This window comes from Aphelocoma coerulescens, chromosome 2 (assembly GCF_041296385.1).
Source record: "Aphelocoma coerulescens isolate FSJ_1873_10779 chromosome 2, UR_Acoe_1.0, whole genome shotgun sequence".
In the NCBI taxonomy this organism is placed as follows: Eukaryota; Metazoa; Chordata; class Aves; order Passeriformes; family Corvidae; genus Aphelocoma; species Aphelocoma coerulescens.
The window spans coordinates 167,275,335-167,293,819 of NC_091015.1; the positions used below are offsets into that span (position 1 = coordinate 167,275,335).

The following is an 18,485-nucleotide window of genomic DNA, read 5'->3' on the forward strand; positions in this document are numbered from 1 at the left end:
CAAGGACCTACGTGATGGCCACAGGAACAAAAAGTACCACCAAAGAGTAGAAAAACTCCTTTTTAATTGCCTGGCCCCACTAGAAGCTACTTAAGGAGCTCAGAAGTTGCTTATAACACGTTTTCCATGAGCTTCCAGCTGCAGAGGGAATTACCCAGCAGCTCTAGGGATGTGTGGGACCAGGTGGAAGAGGGGAAGTGTTGAGATCCGGGTGAACACAAACCATGAGGGGCACATCAGATCTCTCTGAGCAGATAATTCGGTGGTAGGTCACAGTCAGCTCCAGTTTGCTGAGGACACAGTGCATAATCCATGAAAAATACAGGTTCAAGGAACTCATTTTCAGAGGAAATGCACATTTTTACCTCTGTAATTGTTGGTTGTCTGCAGCTCCTGGGTTAAAAGGAGGTGCAAGGCCAAGTGTAGGGTCCTGGATGTGTGTAGGGTAATCCCGAGCACAAATCCAGGCTGGGTGGAGAACGGATGGAGAGCAGCCCTGAGGAAAAGGACTCGGGGGTGTTGGTGGATGAGAAGCTCCACATGATCCAGCCATGGGAGCCCAGAATGTCCTGGGCTGATCCCATAATGTGGGCAGCAGGAAAGGGGGAATTTCTGCCCCTCTGCCCCACTCAGGTGAGACCCCACCTGCAGAGCTGCCTCCAGCTCTGGGGTCTCCAACAGCAGAAGGATGTGGAGCTGCTGGAGTGAGTCCAGAGGAGGCCACAGGGATGCTCTGAAGGATGGAACCCCTCTGCTCTGGAGCCAGGCTGGGAGAGCTGGCAATGTCCAGCCTGGAGAAGGGAAGGATCCAGGGAGACCTCAGAGCCCCTTCCAGTGCCTAAAGGGACTCCAGGAGAGCTGGAGAGGGACTTGGGACAAGGGATGGAGGGACAGGACAAGAGGGAATGGTTTCCCACTGCCAGAGGGCAGGGATAGCTCAGATATTGGGAAGGAATTCTTTCCTGGGAGGCTCTGGCTGAGCTTACAACCACCTTGAAGTAGAAGCTGAAGAAAAGCAGCAGCCAGAGCTCTGCCATATCACCCTCCAGTTCAACAGCTGCTCCTCAAGCTCCTGACTCCCTCCTCAGCATAATTCCGAGGACAGAGCATGTCATTCCTGCTTCCCACGAGTACAGACCTGGCAATGTATCGGCACGTTGAGGATCTGCTCAGGCCAGGTGGAGAGATCCCAGGACTGGGTGTGGAGTGCAATCTCAATGCTGGAAAGAAAGAGAAACATGGATCATTGCTTGGAATCAAGGAATTTTGCAGGAACACAGCCCTCAGTACCTTAGGTCCACAAAAATGATCAGAGGGATGGAGACCCTCTGCTATGAGGAAAAGCTGGGAGATCTGGCGTTGCTCAGCCTGGAGAAGAAAAGGCTCCAGGGAGACCTGGAAGCCTCTTGAAGTGCCTAAAGGGGCTCCAAGAGAGGTGGAGAGGAACTTTGGACATGAACTGGAAGTGACAGAACACAGGGAATGGCTTCTCACTGCCAGAGGGCAGGGATAGATGGGAAATCAGGAAGAAATTCTTCCTTTGGAGGATGAGGAGGCTGTGGTGCAAAGTTGCCCAGAGAAACCATGGATGCCCCATCCTTGGAAGTGTCCCAGGCCAGGTTGGACAGGGCTTGGAGCAACCTGGGATAGTGGAAGGTGTCCTTGCCCCTGGCAGAGGGTTGGAACTGGATGATCCCTCCCAACCCAAACCGTTCCATGATTCCATGATCTTACTTAACCCAAAGTGTGGAGCTCCCAGGGAACCAAGGGACGAAAATGCCCTTTAGGGACTTCCCAGCTCTGGAGCAGCTGCCGGAAGAAGTGCTCCTTGCCAGCCCCAAACACAGCAGGAATTTCTTCCCCTCAGCACCCAAACGTGCCAAAACACTTCTCCAGGCAAATCCCACGCTTCCACTATCAATCCAGCAAATTTCCACGCTTGGCTTGGCCACTCCCCGCAAACAGACGGGGAAGCCCAGCGCCTGCTCCCATCCATGCACGCACGGAATTAAATCATCCTTGACTGGTGCAGGGAAGAATGAATGGGAAAGAAAGGCTGGATTTCAGTTTTCCAGGTGGGATGAGAGCGGCTCAGTCACTCACCTGCCATCCCGGGCGTGTTGGGAAGTGAGCGAGTCGAATTTGATAGCGCGGCACCGCGAGCTGTCACTCGGCTGCCGGCGTCGGCAAAGCCCCATCTGTTCCCTCCGCACATCAAATTCCATCAACGGGGCATTTGAGCCGCCACTGAGAGGGGCTTTTTCCCCTGGTTTTTTTAATTCCTTCTTGTCCCAGGCTGTAGGAGCATCTTTTTTAGTGCTACAATAAACATCTGTCAACTTTGGGACTCTCCAAAGAGGCCGCTGAAGCGTCTTCAGTTAAGAGCAAGGTCGACTTCCCAAACGATGCAGGGAGAAAGCCCCAAATTAAAATCCATTAGGATAGGGCTGGAGCATCCTTAGCTCTTTGGAATTCTGTTTTCAGCAGGATGGGCTATACCAGGAATCAGCTCCCAAGGGCAGCGGCCGATCCCCCATAATATTTAGTATTTGGGGATAAAGTGGATACACAGGGATGAACACGTTCCCATTTAAAGCAGCCTGGAATCCATGTCCAGGAATCACAGAATCGTGGAATGGTTCGGGCTGGAAGTGACCTTAAAGGTCATCATGGCCAGAAAGGAGGAATCACTAAAGAGATAAAAGAGACACTAAAAAAAGGGGCCAACAGCCTCGTGCCAGTGGGTTGGAATTTTTATGTAGGAAAAATACATCCATGGAATGATTTTTTTGGGGAGATTTTTCCCAGTTTTTATCTTACAGCAAGAAGTCATGCTCTAATATGATGTGCATCTCCCATCCCAGGAATTAACTCACATCCCAAAGGCAGTTTAACTATCCAAGGGCTGGTCCTACCCATGACAAAATCCACCCAGATCTGGTAAAGCACCTGGAAGCCGGAAAAGAAACCCTCCATCCACGCTTTACTACTCCCTAATTATTCACCCCACATGCAAATCCTCTCCAAACTATCAGAAAACCACCCAAATATTTCCCAGGAGGAGCCAACCCAAGGAAGCTCTGTAATTACACATTTCACCATCCACTGGGATTTATGGAGAAAGCTCAGGCTCCAGCACAAGGGTATTTTTGGAAGCTTTTATATTGTGGAAAAGACCTCTAAATACAAGTAAAAGCTTTGTGAGCATCAAAGTAACAAGAAGGGAGTGCAAGAGAGGGGGTTGGATGTTCCCGACTTTTCAGGAAGTCCAAGGAGCCTAAATTTGGATTTTTAGGCAGGTTGTCAACTCGGAATTCCAAATTGGTCACTACAAGTGATTTGCATTAATTAATACATTAATAAATACATTAATAAATCATATTCCTGGCATCGGAGGGTGTATTATTGAAATTGGGATGAAATCTGGACATCAAAAGACAATGAAAAACAGGAGAAGGGTTAAATTCTTACATCAGGAGCCAAAATTTGCTGCAGTCTGGCCTAAATTAAACAAAAAGCTGAAACGATGCCCCCAGGGCTCAACTTTGGGAATCTCGTTCTGTCCAGACAAAACACTGGGCACATCCCAGTCCCAGACCTGTCCCGTTTTTCTCCTCAATTGCTTCCCAGCTGGGGAGAACATCGGGACACAGCGGTGCTGTCAGATCAGGAGAGTGACTCCCACATCCTTGGCATTGCCAAAGTCCCCTCACTGTGGAAATTTAAAGAAGTGCCACGGCAAGTTCCTCCCCTGTGCACGCTCCAAGGCAGCAGGAACGGAACAGAGAGGGGGAAAAAAAAGCAGGAAAATACAAAAAGCTGCCGGGGAGAGCATCAAGAACTGCACATTAAGGGCTTCTGAAGTGATTACACCCAGCACAGCAGCATCAGCTGGGATATTTTCCACCCTGTGGAAGGGACAGGTGGATTTCTCTCCCCCTTTCGTGATGAATCAGTCGCTTGGAAGAGCATCATCCGTAAGGAAACCCACAGCCCGTGCAAACGGGGTTGTTTCTCTTAATGCATCATCCCAGCCCGACGCTGGCAGCTCCAGCGGCTCCGGTGGCTCGCGGTGAGAAGTGATTGTTGCTCCCAATCCAGCCGGGAGACTCCGCGCGTCTCTCCGGAGGGAGCAGGAGCTGTCATGTTCATTAAATGCATGATTACAGCTATGATTAATAGCGGGGGCTACAGCCTAACTCCTTCTCTTTTTCCCTGCTCCTCGGAAGGAATCCACAGCCAAGCGGTCCCGCGGTGTTTTCCGCAGCGTTCGGCTCAGCGTTTGAAATTCCAGCTTTTGATGGAAAAGGAGAAAAAGGCACGATTTCTCCTTGTCAAACAAAAACGTGATTAAAACGAGTGGGTCGGATGCTGCACCCCTCCACCAACACTCATAAGTTAATTACGACCTTTTCATATCCTTAATCCCAAAACTCAGCTCAAGAGGGTCCAGGTCCATCTCCTGCATCCTGGTTTTTTTTTTTCCATAACCCCAAAACACAGCTCAAGGCTCAAGGTCCTTCTCCTCCAGGGAAAGGTTGGCAGAGATTTCCCTTGGCAGCCCAGGAACTGCACTCGGGAGCAACACTCAGTGCTTTCCAGCATTCCCACATGGATATCAGGATGCTCCCATCCAGTCCAACACCCCTGCTCAGCTCCCCATCACCCAAGGGCTTGGGATGCAACAAACACACCTGGAAAAGAACATTCCAAATATTCCTTTGCATTAAAAACTGGCTGCAAATATCACAGTTAATTATCACCTGCTTAATTATTTAGGAAGGACTTTATTGCTCTTAGGGCACAACTCAAGGATCAGGACCTCATCTCATGGAAAGGTCTGTTTGAGCATCTTATCCAATAATTTACTTCTTTTAAATGGTGGAAAAGCTGTGGAAAACTGATTTAGCAAAAAAAAAAAAAAAAAAAAAAAGGGAGAAATCCAGAGTTGGGGTGAGCTGGGACCAAGGGATGGGCAAGAGGGTGAGAACATCATTAGAATGATGAGTGTTGAGTGTCGGAGCCCATTGCTTCCCATCTACTTCCACCGTCCCAAATCAAGGATAAATTATGGAAATCTTACACATGGAGGGAAACTACCAGGGTAGAAAACTGGAACAGTCCAAAAAAAGGGAGAAATGCAAAGTTGGGATGATCCGGGACCAAGGGATGGGCAAGAGGGTGAGAACAGCATTAAAATGATGAGTGTTGAGCCCATTGCTTCCCATCTACTTCCACCATCCCACATCAAGGGTAATTTATGGAAATCATCCCCATGGAGGAAATCAATCAGTGTAGAAAAATGAAACAGGCAGAAAAAAAGGAAGAAAGTCAGAGCTGGGATGCGATGGGGCCAAGGGATGGGCAAGAGGGTGAGAACATCATTAGAATGATGAGTGTTGAGCCCATTGCTTCTCACCTACTTCCACCATCCCAAATCAAGGATAATTTATGGAAATCTTACACACAGAGGGAAACAATCAGGGGTTTGCCCAAGCAATGGCAGGCAGGTGATCAGCTCCGCTGGCCAGCGCTCCAACTTGGGGATGACCCCAACAGGGTCCTCCCACCTTCCTGTTATTTTTTGCTCACCAATCCTGTGGTTTTGGAATTGTTCAGTCCCTTACCCCTTCTGAGCTCAGTCCTTTGGCTCACTGAGTTCAACTCCTTGACTTTGGGATTCCTCAATCCCTGACCCCTTTTGAGCTCAATTCCTTGGCCCCTTCAATCTCAATCCCTTGACTTTGGGATTCCTCAATCCCTGACCCCTTTTGAGCTCAATTCCTTGGCCCCTTCAATTTCAATCCCTTGACTTTGGGATTCCTCAATCCCTTGGCCCCTTCACTCTCAATTTCATGGGTTTGGGACTGCTCAATCCTTTTATCCCTCAGGTGACAGTATCACCACACACCTCTCCTCAGCCTGTTCCCACATGACCTGGAAAAGGCTTCCTTAAACCACGCTGGCTCCTTTAATAGTTCCCATTATCATCCCGCCTCGCCCACCTCGGCTTCCTTTGGAAAGAGCCGAGCGATTCATTTTCCGAGTCTCTCCTTGGCTTTATTGCTGAACGGAAAGTTTTGAGGCTGCACTCAGGGAAATTTATTTCTTTAATTATTATTCATTTAAGTGGGTTCCGCAGATTCCGAGGATCAGCACTCGCAGCTGCTGGGGGTCATTTATTTCCCTCACTGGACAGCACAAGTCCTCATTCCGGAGAAGACAAGGGAAAAAGAACGGATGAGCTGCCGCTAAACAAGCAGAGATTTTCCCGTTTTCCTGCCCAATTGTCCCCACATCCCATCAGTGTCCCTGAGTGAGGTGGTCATGAATGTTTTATTAATGAAGCAACTTCAATTAATGAAGCAGCTTCAATTAATGAAGCACCTCTGGGTTGGATGTTGTATGAGCAGATGTGGGCCAGGAGCCTGGAGCAGGATCTGATCCCTGAAATTCCAGAGCTGAGGAATGGAGCTCATAAAGCGAAAGGGATTGAGCAATCCCAAAGCCAGGGCATTGAGACTGAAGGGGCCAAAGGATTGAGCTCAAGAGGGACAAAAGGATTGAACAATCCCAAAACCATGGAAATGAGGGTGAAGAGGTCAAAGGGATTGAGCAATCCCAAAACCAAGGGACAGAGCTCAAAAGGGGCCAAGGGATTGATCTCAGAGGAGGTCAGGAATTAAATAATCCCCACACAAGGCACTGGGATTGAAGGGGCCATGGAATTGAGCTCAAAAGGGGTAAGGGATCGAGCAATCCCAAAATCAAGGGTAGGAGACCGAGGGGACCAAGGGATCCCAGAACCCCAAAGACAAGGGATTGAGTTTAAAAGGGGCCAAGGGATTGAGCTCAAAGGGCCTGAGGGATTGAACAACCCCAAAATCAAGGGATTGAGATGGAAGGGGGCCAAGGGATCCCACAATCCCAAAGACAAGGCACTGAGATTGAGGGGGCCATGGAGCTGATCTGAGAAAGGGTAATCCCAAAAACAAGGGATTAAGTTTGAAAGGGATAAGGAATTGACTCACCAATCCCCAAAATATATGGGACTGCAGCCAAAAGGGGTAAGAGATTCAGTAACCCCCAAAACCAGGGACTGAGCTAAAAAGGGGTAAGAGAAGGAGGAATCCCAAAAACAAGGGACTGAGCCCCAAAAAAATTGTGGGATTGAGCTCAAAGAGACTGAACAATTCCAAAAACAAGGGATTGAAACTGAAGGGGCCAAGGCATCCCTCAATCCCAAAGACACGGAAGGCATTGAGATCAAAGCGGCCAAGAAACTGAGCTCAAAAGGGGTAAAGGATTGAAGAATCCCAAAACCATGGGATTGAGATTGAATGGATTGAGATTGAAAGGTTTCCCCAATCACAAAGAAAAAGCCTTGAGATTGAAGGGGCCATGAAACTGAGTTCAAAAGGGGCCAAGGGATTGAGCAACCCCAGAGAGAAGGAATTGAGCTCAAAAGGGGAAGGGGATTGAGAAGTCCCAAAGACAAAGGATCGAGCACAAAAGGGGCCAAGGGATAGAGTTCAAAAGGGACCAAGAGATCCCACAACCCCAAAGATAAGACACTGAGACTGAAGGGGCCATGGAATTGAGCTAGAGGGGCAAGAGATTGAGCAATCCCAAAGCCAAGGGAATTACTTCCAAAGGGGCCAAGGGATTGAGTTCAAGAGGGGTAAGTGACAGAGCAATCTCAAACCCAAGAGATTGAGATTGAAGAGTCTGAGGGATTAAACAATCCCAAAACCCAAGGGATTGAGCCTCAAGAAGCCAAGGGATTGAGTTCTAAAGAGGCAGGAGGAATCCCAAACATAAGGAATTCACCTCAAAAGGAGTGAGCACAAGTGGATCCCAGCACCAGCAATGCCAAAACCAGCAGAAACCGGAGGAAAGCAACATTCCAAATTTTCCTGCTTTCACACCTCAGTGCATTGGGCTGATCTCCACCAAATTCCTCCTTATCCCTCCAGCATGATCCCAACACATTCAAGGTCTGTTGAAGACAGAAGACAGGAAAGTGGGTCATGGTGGACAAAGAAGAAGCTTGGGATGTTTCCATGGACCAGGGGAAAACATAAAGCCCGGCACACCAGAGAGAATCCTCCCTAATTTCTCTTACAACACCGACATTAAAAACAAAGGCAGAAGATGGGTGGTGGAAACATTCCAGTCCTGAATCGCTCCTTTCCTTCTGGAAAAAAGGAGTGGCTCAGAGGAAGGAGCATCATTCCCGCAGGCACTGGGCGGCAGTGAGCCAAGAGCAGTGCTGAGTATTTCATCATCCCTGAAGAAGTGGGAAGTGCATTTCTGTGGCATTCAGCACTTCTAAAATTAGTTGGTAAACAGGGAGGCCAGGGAGCACTTTCTTCCAGCACCATGGAGATCTCAGACTGTGGAGTTATCCCACTGCAGCCCAAATCGTGCTCAGGAGCATCTGTCACCCGTCCCCAGCTGGATGCAGTGGAGGAGGGAGTCCAGAGGAAGTCACGGAGGTGCTCCAGGGGATGGAGCTCCTCTGCTCTGGAGCCAGGCTGGGAGAGCTGGGAGTGTCCAGCCTGGAGAGGAGAAGGCTCTGGGGAGAACTCAGAACCACTTCCAGTGCCTAAAGGGGATCCAGGAGAGCTGGAGAGGGACTTGGGATGAGGGATGGAGGGACAGGACACAGGGAATGGCTTCCCCCTGCCAGAGGGCAGGGATAGATGGGATATGGGAATGAAATCCTTCCCTGGGAGGGTGGTGAGGCCCTGGCACAGGTTGCCCAGAGAAGCCGTGGCTGCACCATCCCTGGAAGTGTCCAAAGCCAGACTGGACGGGGCTTGGAGCAACCTGGTCTGGTGGAAGGTGTCCCTGCCCACGGTAGGGGGTTGGAACAAGATGGTCTTTCACGTCCCTTCCAACCCAAATCATTCCAGGATTCAATACCTTCAGGCTCTCCAGCTGAGCACTGTCTCAGCAGAGTGGGGAAACCGAGGAAGAAGGGGATGTTACACAGCAGGATGGAGACAGGGAGAGCATCTGGATCCAGGGAAAGCCCCTCCCAGTTCTGGAAGGCTGAACTCAACCACATTTTAATTAATAATTTGTTCCTTTGAGGTTTACAGCCACCATCACAATGTGTGGGAGATGCCTCAGCTTGGGAGGACTTAAAACTCCTCTTAAACCTCCACTTTTGGGAGCTCAGCAATCCTGGGTATCTCCAAGGCTCTGGAATCCACGGCCATGGAGAAAATTTGAAAACCCCAATAAATAAAATCCTACTGCTCAATGGGCCGGCTGCCACCTCTGGAGTCCCCAAAGCCACCAGCCTTTCGCCAACCAAGAGCTAAAACCTCAGCAGGGCATGAGGAAATCATGCAGGTGAGGATTTGCCCTTTGGAAAAACAGCCTGGACGCTTGGAAAACCCTGCTGGAGCCAGTCCCAGCTCACAGAGTGCAATTCCTGTGCCGGCAGCGGCGGCAGCTCGTGCCGAGATTGGGGTCAGGGCTGATTTCCGGACAGTGTCAAACCTTAATTTGCTTTCTGCTGCTTTCAATCTTGTACTTCGTCTTTTGTATTTCTTTGTAAAACTCTACATTGCCCAGGACCTTTTGCTTCTCTCCCTGATTTCATGGAAATTCCTCAAGAGTCTGGAAAACGTCTTAGCAGCTGGAGAAAGAAATGAAGGAAAGGTTCCTTGTGAGCAGAGAAACCCAATTATTCCGCTTGCTTAATTAATTGCCACGTAGCAAATGCTTTCCACACCATCCAACCACCGATTTTCCAAGACTTCTGCAAAGTGAAAAAATACATGGGTGCTGAAATACCAGTTATCCCAAAGGGAAAGAGATTTTCCATGTGTGATTCCACATCTTTGTCTTGCACAGGGATAAGCAGCGAGTGTTTGGGTTTTCTTCTCCATCCTTGCCCAAGCAATGAATTACGCCACATCCAAGCTCCCTATCCAGCTGGGAAGGCAAAAAGCATTTTTATTTCTGTGTTTTATTTGCAGTTTTCTGGAGACAAGTGCGGAAGGCGCAGAAATCCTTTGGGAGCAGAGCCACACATGGGATGAGAGCAAAGTTCTCAGCAGCTGCACAGGCCATGGTGATGCTGTGATTGCTCCAGGGAGGTTTTTTACGCTCAAAACACTTCAAAAAATTGCAGTGATACTTTCCTTGTCCCCAAGCCATGTGCTCTCCTCGTGTCTCTACCACTAACAAAGTCGATTCCAGAAGAGCTGTGGAAAACTGCTCCTCCCACTGCTCCTGGTAGCCTCAGGATTGATCCCAATACAGCACAGGGATGCAGGAAGTGCATCCCCAGGACCAAATCTTAACTCACCACCAGCATCCATCAATAAATCACTTGGGAATGCTATGATGGCGTGGATGGATCAGCCCCAGCGCCCAGCATCGGATTTTGTACTGTAGAGATAAAACCCCAACCCTATAAATCCAGGGAAAGAGCAGAATTATAACCCACTGGAAGTAAACTCCAAGCTATTAAACTGTCAGGAGCATTTCCCGTCTCTCCACTATTCCAAACACGCGGCGCCTGGCACTAGAAGGGAAAGGAAAAGCCGTTTTTTTCCATCTTTTAAATAAACTTTGTCAAGTGTTGAAAACACAGAGCGTTGAGCAAACGTTCGCAGCCGATGAGAACACACAAATCTTCGGCCCTGCCAGGCCCAGTTATCCTAACGCAAGAGGAATCTGTGGAATCCATCCTTGGGAAGGAGGATGAATTATGGGGAGAGATGAAAGATGACATGAAAATACCGATCCACAGCAGTTCCTCGGGTTTTGTGGTTACAAAGCCATCAAGGAGTATCTTCAAAATAATTATTAGATGGGGCTGTATTTTATAGGGAATAACCCTGGAAGGGATCTTCTCTCCCAAAGTGGGACTAATTAAACCCAATTCTCTGAATGAGACCTCACTAAAAGACGTGGTTTCAGTGGGGAAAGAAAAATGGGGCGATCGCATCTCCTCCCTGCCCTATCACCCCAAATCCCCTCAGGAAACCCCACGAGCAATTCCAGTGCCTGAATTGGCAGAAATCCTCCCATCATACCTTTGGCTCAATCCCACTTCCAGAAATTTGCCTCTAAGCTGGTGTTTCTCCTCTTGGTTCCAACACAGTGATAGATATTCATGGATAGGCCAAATGCATCAGTCTTTGCTACGCTGCCCACAGGAGAATTTTCTATTTCCAGACAAATTTAGAGACCTCCTTGCACTTGGACAAATTAAAAAATTCGCCCTCTTGCTGGAAGGCAGCAAAGCATTCCACCCATGTCCTCCCCAAAATGAAGTTTATGAAACCCTTTCTTTAAAAAAACCCAGTAATGGAGATTTTAGAGCCAAATGTCTCCAGCACTTCATCATCCTTGTCCTTGGAGAGCTCTCCCACCAGTTTAAGCCCCTTGGTTTTTGGCTGATCCACCTGGCCATAGAGAGACATCCTTCCTTTGCTTGGCTGCTCTAGATCTTCCACTTTTCCAGTCCTTCCAGTCATTGCTTCTCCCCAGGACTCTTCCTAGTGGTCCAACTCTGTCCTGAAATCCATCCCCTGCTCCATCTAACATCATCCCTGTCCACATCTTAGGGTTTTGTCCCTTTTCTTCCACTCCTGCAGGGTATTTTCTGCCTTTGGTGATATCTTCAATGCCCACAGATGGTGCTTAAGGCAGAACCACCCTTGAGCTGCTTTTGTGCAGCCGATTATCCCAATCCAGACACTTTGGAAAATCACCACTAGCAAAGGTCTTGGAAAAAAATCCTGCATCGATGACACTGGGATTTTTTTGGTCTACAAACCCCTGAGCTGCTTTATGGCCACCTCTTCTGAGTCTCCAAAGGCTGATCCTTGCCCCTCCTCCTCAGAGGCAGCACCAAAGCCAAGGACTTACCAGGCAGGACTCCAGATTCCAAAAGAATCCATACGGACACGTGCTCCTGAGTGTGCTCGTCCCTATTTGAGGAGTTGGCAGCAAGGAGGAGGCTGCAGGAGAGTCAGGCACCAAAAATCTGTCCTGAGAAGAGCTGAGTTGTGAAAACACCAACAAACCATTCCTGAACTCCTGCTGAGCCTCCCTTTAATGCTCTCAGAAGGGAAATGACCTGGAAGCGACGTTTCATTGGCTCCATGTCCCTCGGCCACTGCCTCATCTTCATCTCTGCCATCATCAACAGGCAGCTCCACTTCCCATCCCAGAACAAACCTCCTTCCCTCCCTAACCCTGCTCTTTGTGGGTTTAAAACCACCTAGGATGCCCCATAATTCCCACTGGAATTGTGGTGCAGATGCTTTCAAAGGCTGCATCTCTTCTCTTCATGTGCTTTCCCATCATATTTTGGCATTCAAGGCCAAGCCAGACAGGGCTGGAAGCAACCTGGTCTAGTGGAAGGTGTCCCAGGGGGATGGAACTGGATGACCTTGAAGGTCCCTTCCAATGCAAACTACTCCTCATTGCCTCATTTCCAGCATCATCCATAAAAATCCTCATCTCTGCTCCCTTCATCCTTCCAACCAAGGAAAACATCAGCACAAGGCTATCAGTTTTGCCATTCCCAGTTTAACTATCCCCAAAAATTCTCAATAAACCATTTAGGAAGCAAAAGTATTTGAGACCAAGAAGAAATAAAAAAAAAAAAAACTAAGCACAGTTAAAATTGCTCTTTTTTAAGAGCCACACTTGAGGCATCAAACACAGCAGGAACTGAAACACAAATTTAATCAAAGCCACGATCTAAAGCCAGGAATTCATCACATTGGAGGCATCATTCCATGGTTATCAGGAGAATGATCTTCCCAAATTTTTAGGCCAATATTGAACATAATTTGATGAGCATCTCAAGCACATTCAACCTCCTGGTTCTGTTTGCAGCTACCCAAGACTTTGCTCATTAAACCAAGTTTAACGGCACATCTCCACAAGCTTGAACTAAGTCTGACGCAAGAAAAACCTCAGTTTTCCTAAACCTTAAATTTCTCCAACATTATTTCCGCTTCACAGCTACTGTAAAGCAAGAACAGCTCTTGGCACCATGGGATGTCCACCACCTTCACATCTGGAATCCTACGAGGCCAGAGGATGAGTTGCAACCCACGGGCTGGGAATAAACAGCTAAAAACGGAATTCAATAGATTTTGGACAAATTCCTGCTGCTCACCTGCTCTGATGGGAGTTTTGGTGCTCAAGTCCCTGACCCGGACAGGGCTGCTGGAAGTTTTGGAGAGTTTGTTGGCCGACACCCGGTACATGACCCCGCCAATGCAGCAGAAGCCTTTGCTCCTCCAGTGCTGTTGGACGAGCTGGGATTTGCCACCTTGGAGTGAGGGTCGGATTTGGTTTAACAACGGGGACCTGCAGGAAAAATAAAATCAAGGTCAGCCCAAATTTGGGAAAATGTCACAAGGAGGTGCTGCTTCATGAGCAAACCATGGGATCAGAGACTCATGGAATGGTTTGGGTTTGAAGGGACCTTCAAGATCTCATTCCAACCCCATTGCCGTGGGCAGGGACAGCTCCCACTGGAATGGAGGAGATGTATGGAAGAACTGGGGATGTTCTTGTTGACAGAGGAAAAGCTCTGATTCCTCATGACTGACACCAAAAGAACGACCTTCAAGGACTCTCCCCCAACTTCTCCTACCTTTGGCTTGCACCTCCAGCCCCGGCAGAAATAAGGAAATGTGGATGCAATCCCATGAGAGAATCCGCAAGGTGGAACCTTCACTGAGCTTAGCCAAGTTTTATGGAGCTCTACAAGCTTTGACATCCCTGCAAGTGCTTCAAAGCCAGGTTGGAAGGGACTCTGAGCAACCTGATCCAGGGGGTGGCAACCCTGTCCATGGCAGGGGTTTGGAACTAGATGGTCTTTAAGGTCCCTTCCAACCCAAAACATTCCATTAGTCTGTATTTTTGGTATCATTATTCCTATTATTAATCAGATACCACAACTTTGATATTTTTATTCTGCCCCCAAATCTGGCTCTTGGGAAGGATTTTCCTCAATCGCCGCATGGGACAAGTCACCCAAGAGCACTTGCATTCCCCATCAGTCACCTGGAGCTGATGCTGGACCTCAGCGGGGTCCAGTGGGCAGGGTTGGGGACGTGTCCCCACCTCCTCAATTCTCCCTAAATTCACAAACCCCACCAATATCGAGGCAGCGGGATGGAGATGGATCAGGAATCACGATCCATTTACTGCTGCCTATAATGTTATTCTGAAGGACCAGGAAGTTCTGAAGTGACACCTGAGGGATAAATATCACAGAATCCCAAAATCTTTTCAGTTAGAAAAGACCTCCAAGGCCATGAAGTCCAACCTGTGACTAATCACCACTTTGTCAATTAGACCAGAGCACTGAGTGCCATGTCCAGGCATTCCTTGAACACCTCCAGGGATGAGGGCTCCATTCCACCTCCCTGGACAGCTCATCCCAACCCTTTCCATGAAGAAATCCCTTCTGATGTCCAACCTGAACCTCCCCTGGCACAGCTTGAGGCCATTTCCTCTCATCCTGTCGCTGGTTGACAGGGAAGAGGCCAATCCCCACCTCTTCATATGTCCCAGAGAGGTTCCTCTGCCACCCAAAATCTTGTCCACTCCATGACCCGACATCTGCTACACCATCCTACCTCCCTCCCGACCCACAACGCAGCCTCCCAGCTCATTCCTATCCATCTCCCATTATCCAAATAGAGCCACTGCAGCCAAATCAAATCTCCTCCAATATCAGTCGCCTTCCTCATTTAGCGCTAATCCAAACAGTAATTTGTTTATGCAAATTAGAGCTCTAATTTTGTATTAGCCCAAACTATGCTCATAATGCTATTAGCAGAACGTATATAAACCGCGCATTACCGGAGAATATCCGTAAATTAAGATCCCGCTATCCTATCAGCGGAATGCAAACCCCGGAGAGCATTTCCTTTAAATGAACATGTGCTCCAAAGAAAAAGAGAGCTGGAAAATGGAATAGTTACATTTCCTAATGCTGAGCGTGACAGCCTATTCATTCCGGAGGGCTGTTGCCACTGGCTACCGAGCTCGGAAAATTTGCTGCCTGGTTTTTGTGGAAGGGGATGGGAATTCGATAAATTCCTTGTTTCAGTTCCCCCAGGGTCTCCTCCTCATGGAACTGCTCCAGAGAGGAGCATCGAGCCTTAGTGACTTGCAAAGAGTCACAGCGGCGGCAGCGTTGGTTGAAGGTGGCGATGGCATGAAGGACACTTGGGTCACTCACGGATCACCCAGCACATCCCAGAAAACTCCAGCAAGGCCAAGGATGCATCCAGCATTGGATGCAGGACCTGAAGAAAGGTCTTGTGGCCATATCGGGGCAATAAAGATGATATCAAATATCCAATGGTCGGGAGGATGACGGAGAGGATTTTCCCCTTCTACTCTGCTTTTCTGACATCCCATCTGGAGTTCTGTGTCCAGCTCTGGGGTCCCAGCAGTAGAAGGATGTGGATGTGTTGAAGCAAGTCCAGAGGAGGCCATGGAGATGCTCCGAGGGATGGAGCCCCTCTGCTCTGGAGGCAGGCTGGGAGAGCTAGGGGTGTTCAACCTGGAGAAGAGAAAGATCCAGGGAGACCTCAGAGCCCCTTCCAGTGCCTAAAGGGGCTCCAGGAGAGCTGGAGAGAGACTGTGGAAAAGGGATGGAGGGACAGGACAAGCAGGAATGGCGGCTTCCCACTGCCAGAGGGCAGAATTAGATAAGATATTGGGAAGGAATTCTTCCCTGGGAGGGTGCTGAGGCACTGGAATGGAGTTCTCAGAGAAGCTGTGGCTGCGCCATCCCTGGAAGTGTCCAAAGTCAAGCTGGATGGGGCTTGGAGCAACGTGGGATAGTGGAAGGTGTCCCTGGCCATGACACTCATGGAACTAGATGATCTTTAACCTTCCAACCCAACCCATTCCACGAGTCTAATGAAGATGTCACCATGGTTGTGACAAGACCCACTGCAGCTCCATCCATCTCCTCTTCCTCCCAGTGACACATCCCTGGGGAGGCCCCAGGATGCTCCATTCCTTCATTCACAGGGGCTGCAATGCCAATGGATTTTTGGGCTCCTCTTTCCCAGCTAAATCAGTCCCTTCAAAGACTTCTTCTAATTCTATATATATTCTCTATATGTTATCTCTGGGTAAAATATAGAGATATCCACACGCATCTATTTCCATACAGATACACAAATTATTGAACATATATACTCTGAGTATATGTATTGCAATACAAGACCTATATATTATATAGAATAATAAATATGGATACTTTTGTACATAAATCTATATGTTACCACCTGTATTCTCTGGGCCTTGTATATCCATCAATTATCTCCAGATACTATTGAATATGTGCACTGAATACATAGATTGAATCATATATGTTCAATAATATCTAGATATATTCAATATATATATTTAGTAATACCTAGAGAGAGTTTATATGGGGCCCAGATACTATTTTTATTCTTAGCACTTTGTATTATTCATATATTATTGAATATACAGAATATATATTGAATTACATATATTCACTAATATATAGGTAATAGATATAATATATGGCTATAATTTTCTACATATTATACATTTCATATTTTCCTTAAGTCTATTAGAGGGGAGGGAAGAAGCCAGGGGTTCATCCAACATTTCCCACTCTGGCTTGTAGGGAAAGGCTGGGATGTGGCACAGCTGTGGCAGCGCTCAAGGCATGGATATATGGATACATAGATATGCTATACAGATATATAGATAAACTATATACAGACAAATATATATACAGGATAAATATATTTCAGTAGACATTTAATATATTTAAATAGATATTGTAGCTATATAGTTGTATTTATACATTACATGTAGATGTACCTGTATATATTAAAAATATTCTATATCTATAGAGATACATTCAGTATATATTGAATATGAATTTTTATGTATGCCTTAATACATTATATTATCACATATACACACATATACGAGATAATATAAGAAATTCAAATTTTTTTTGGCTGCAAGGTCAAGAAAACCCAACCCATCCCAAGCCCTGCACAGTCCCAGGGCGTGCTCACACCACCTGAGCCTGACTCACACTGGTTTAAGCACCAGTTTAAGATCCAGTTGCTTGAATCCCACAAATCCTCGAGATATTTATTTTCCTGCCTTGCTGCACTCAGCCACTCCAGTGGTTGCACACCTCTCTCCTCTTTGGAATTCCTTACGGATGGCCAAGCTCCAAACTCAGGCAGGCTCCAAACACAGGCACTGTATCAGAACATTCCCACTGAGGCAGAGGGTTGGAACAGGATGATTTTTAAGGCTCCTTCCAACCCAAACCATTCCATGAACCTATGATTTTTTCAAGGATTTTGACGAAGAGCATCAAAACTCATCTCATTCCCCAAAGGGAGTGGGGCTGAACCTCCTCTAATTTAGATTTGTTGTATTTTTGAGGTAGAAAAGCAACTTCTGGGTGGTCTCCAAACAAAGCTTTTGCAGAACATCTGCTCAGGCTGCCAAGGCCCCAGCGCCACCAGACCGAAGCCATGGAATCATCAAATCACAGAATGGTTTGGGTTGAAAGGGACTTTCAAAATCACCAAGTTCCAATCCCCCCTCCATGGGCAGGGCCACCTTCCAGTAGAACAGGTCGCTCCAAGCCCCATGCAACCTGTCCTTGAACACTTCCAGGGATGGGGAGTCCCAACCAGGAGCTCAGTTTGAGCTCACTGGAGGCTTGGCCACCTCCATTTCCACCTTCTAGGCTGTGCAAATGTCCAAGCAGGGATGGCCCCTCATCCTTTTACATATCTAAAATATTATTTATTAGAATATTTACTGTACTCATTGTTTATTATACTAGCTAGGATACTTACTATATTATAGGAACCCCACCAGATTTAAAATGTAAGGGAAATCACGCTTTATATGGAAAAACCATGCACAGAGAGCAGCGCGGGGAGGGAACTCAACTTCCCAACCTTCACTCACAGGAACCCTTTATTTCCCTCTCCATCCAAGTTGTTGCTCCCAAGTGGTTGTGTGGCCCCAACACAGCCACCAGTGTGTGTCCCCCTCCCTCTTAGTGACATCCAAGCTGGCGGTGGCGGGGAAAAGCCACCGGCGAGGGCACGGAGCCGAACGCCCACTCGCTTTTCATCGGCGGCGGGATCCCAGCTCTCCGTGGAATTGTTACCCTAATGGAAAGGACGGCCTTTGGAAATGAACTGTATTGACAAAAGAGGATAAAATTAATGAGATAATAGCCGGGCCAAGGACCTGAAGAATACACCGGGCCCCTCGACACGAGGGCCTTGTAATTCCCTTTCTGCCGCGCATCCTGCGGATCTAAAGAGTCCTCCCGTCCGTCCACAAGGCCCCGCTCCGGCAGGAAATTTCATTAACGCTGGAAAATAGGAAAGGTATTAAGCATGGATAATGAAGGCCAGAGTGTGAACAGTGCCTTAAGATAGTCT

At 47.8% G+C, this 18,485-nt stretch overlaps 1 protein-coding gene across 1 annotated transcript in view; it reads right to left on the reverse strand.

The window, feature by feature from the left end:
• Positions 1-18,485, reverse strand: part of ZC3H3 (zinc finger CCCH-type containing 3) — a 132,232-nt gene that overhangs the window by 32,124 nt on the left and 81,623 nt on the right. The window contains exons 5-6 of the mRNA XM_069005590.1: positions 13,163-13,356; positions 1,139-1,220 (exon numbers count right to left, since the gene is read on the reverse strand). Coding sequence (XP_068861691.1) covers positions 1,139-1,220; positions 13,163-13,356 — 276 coding nt within the window. The remainder of the gene's footprint in view (positions 1-1,138; positions 1,221-13,162; positions 13,357-18,485) is intronic.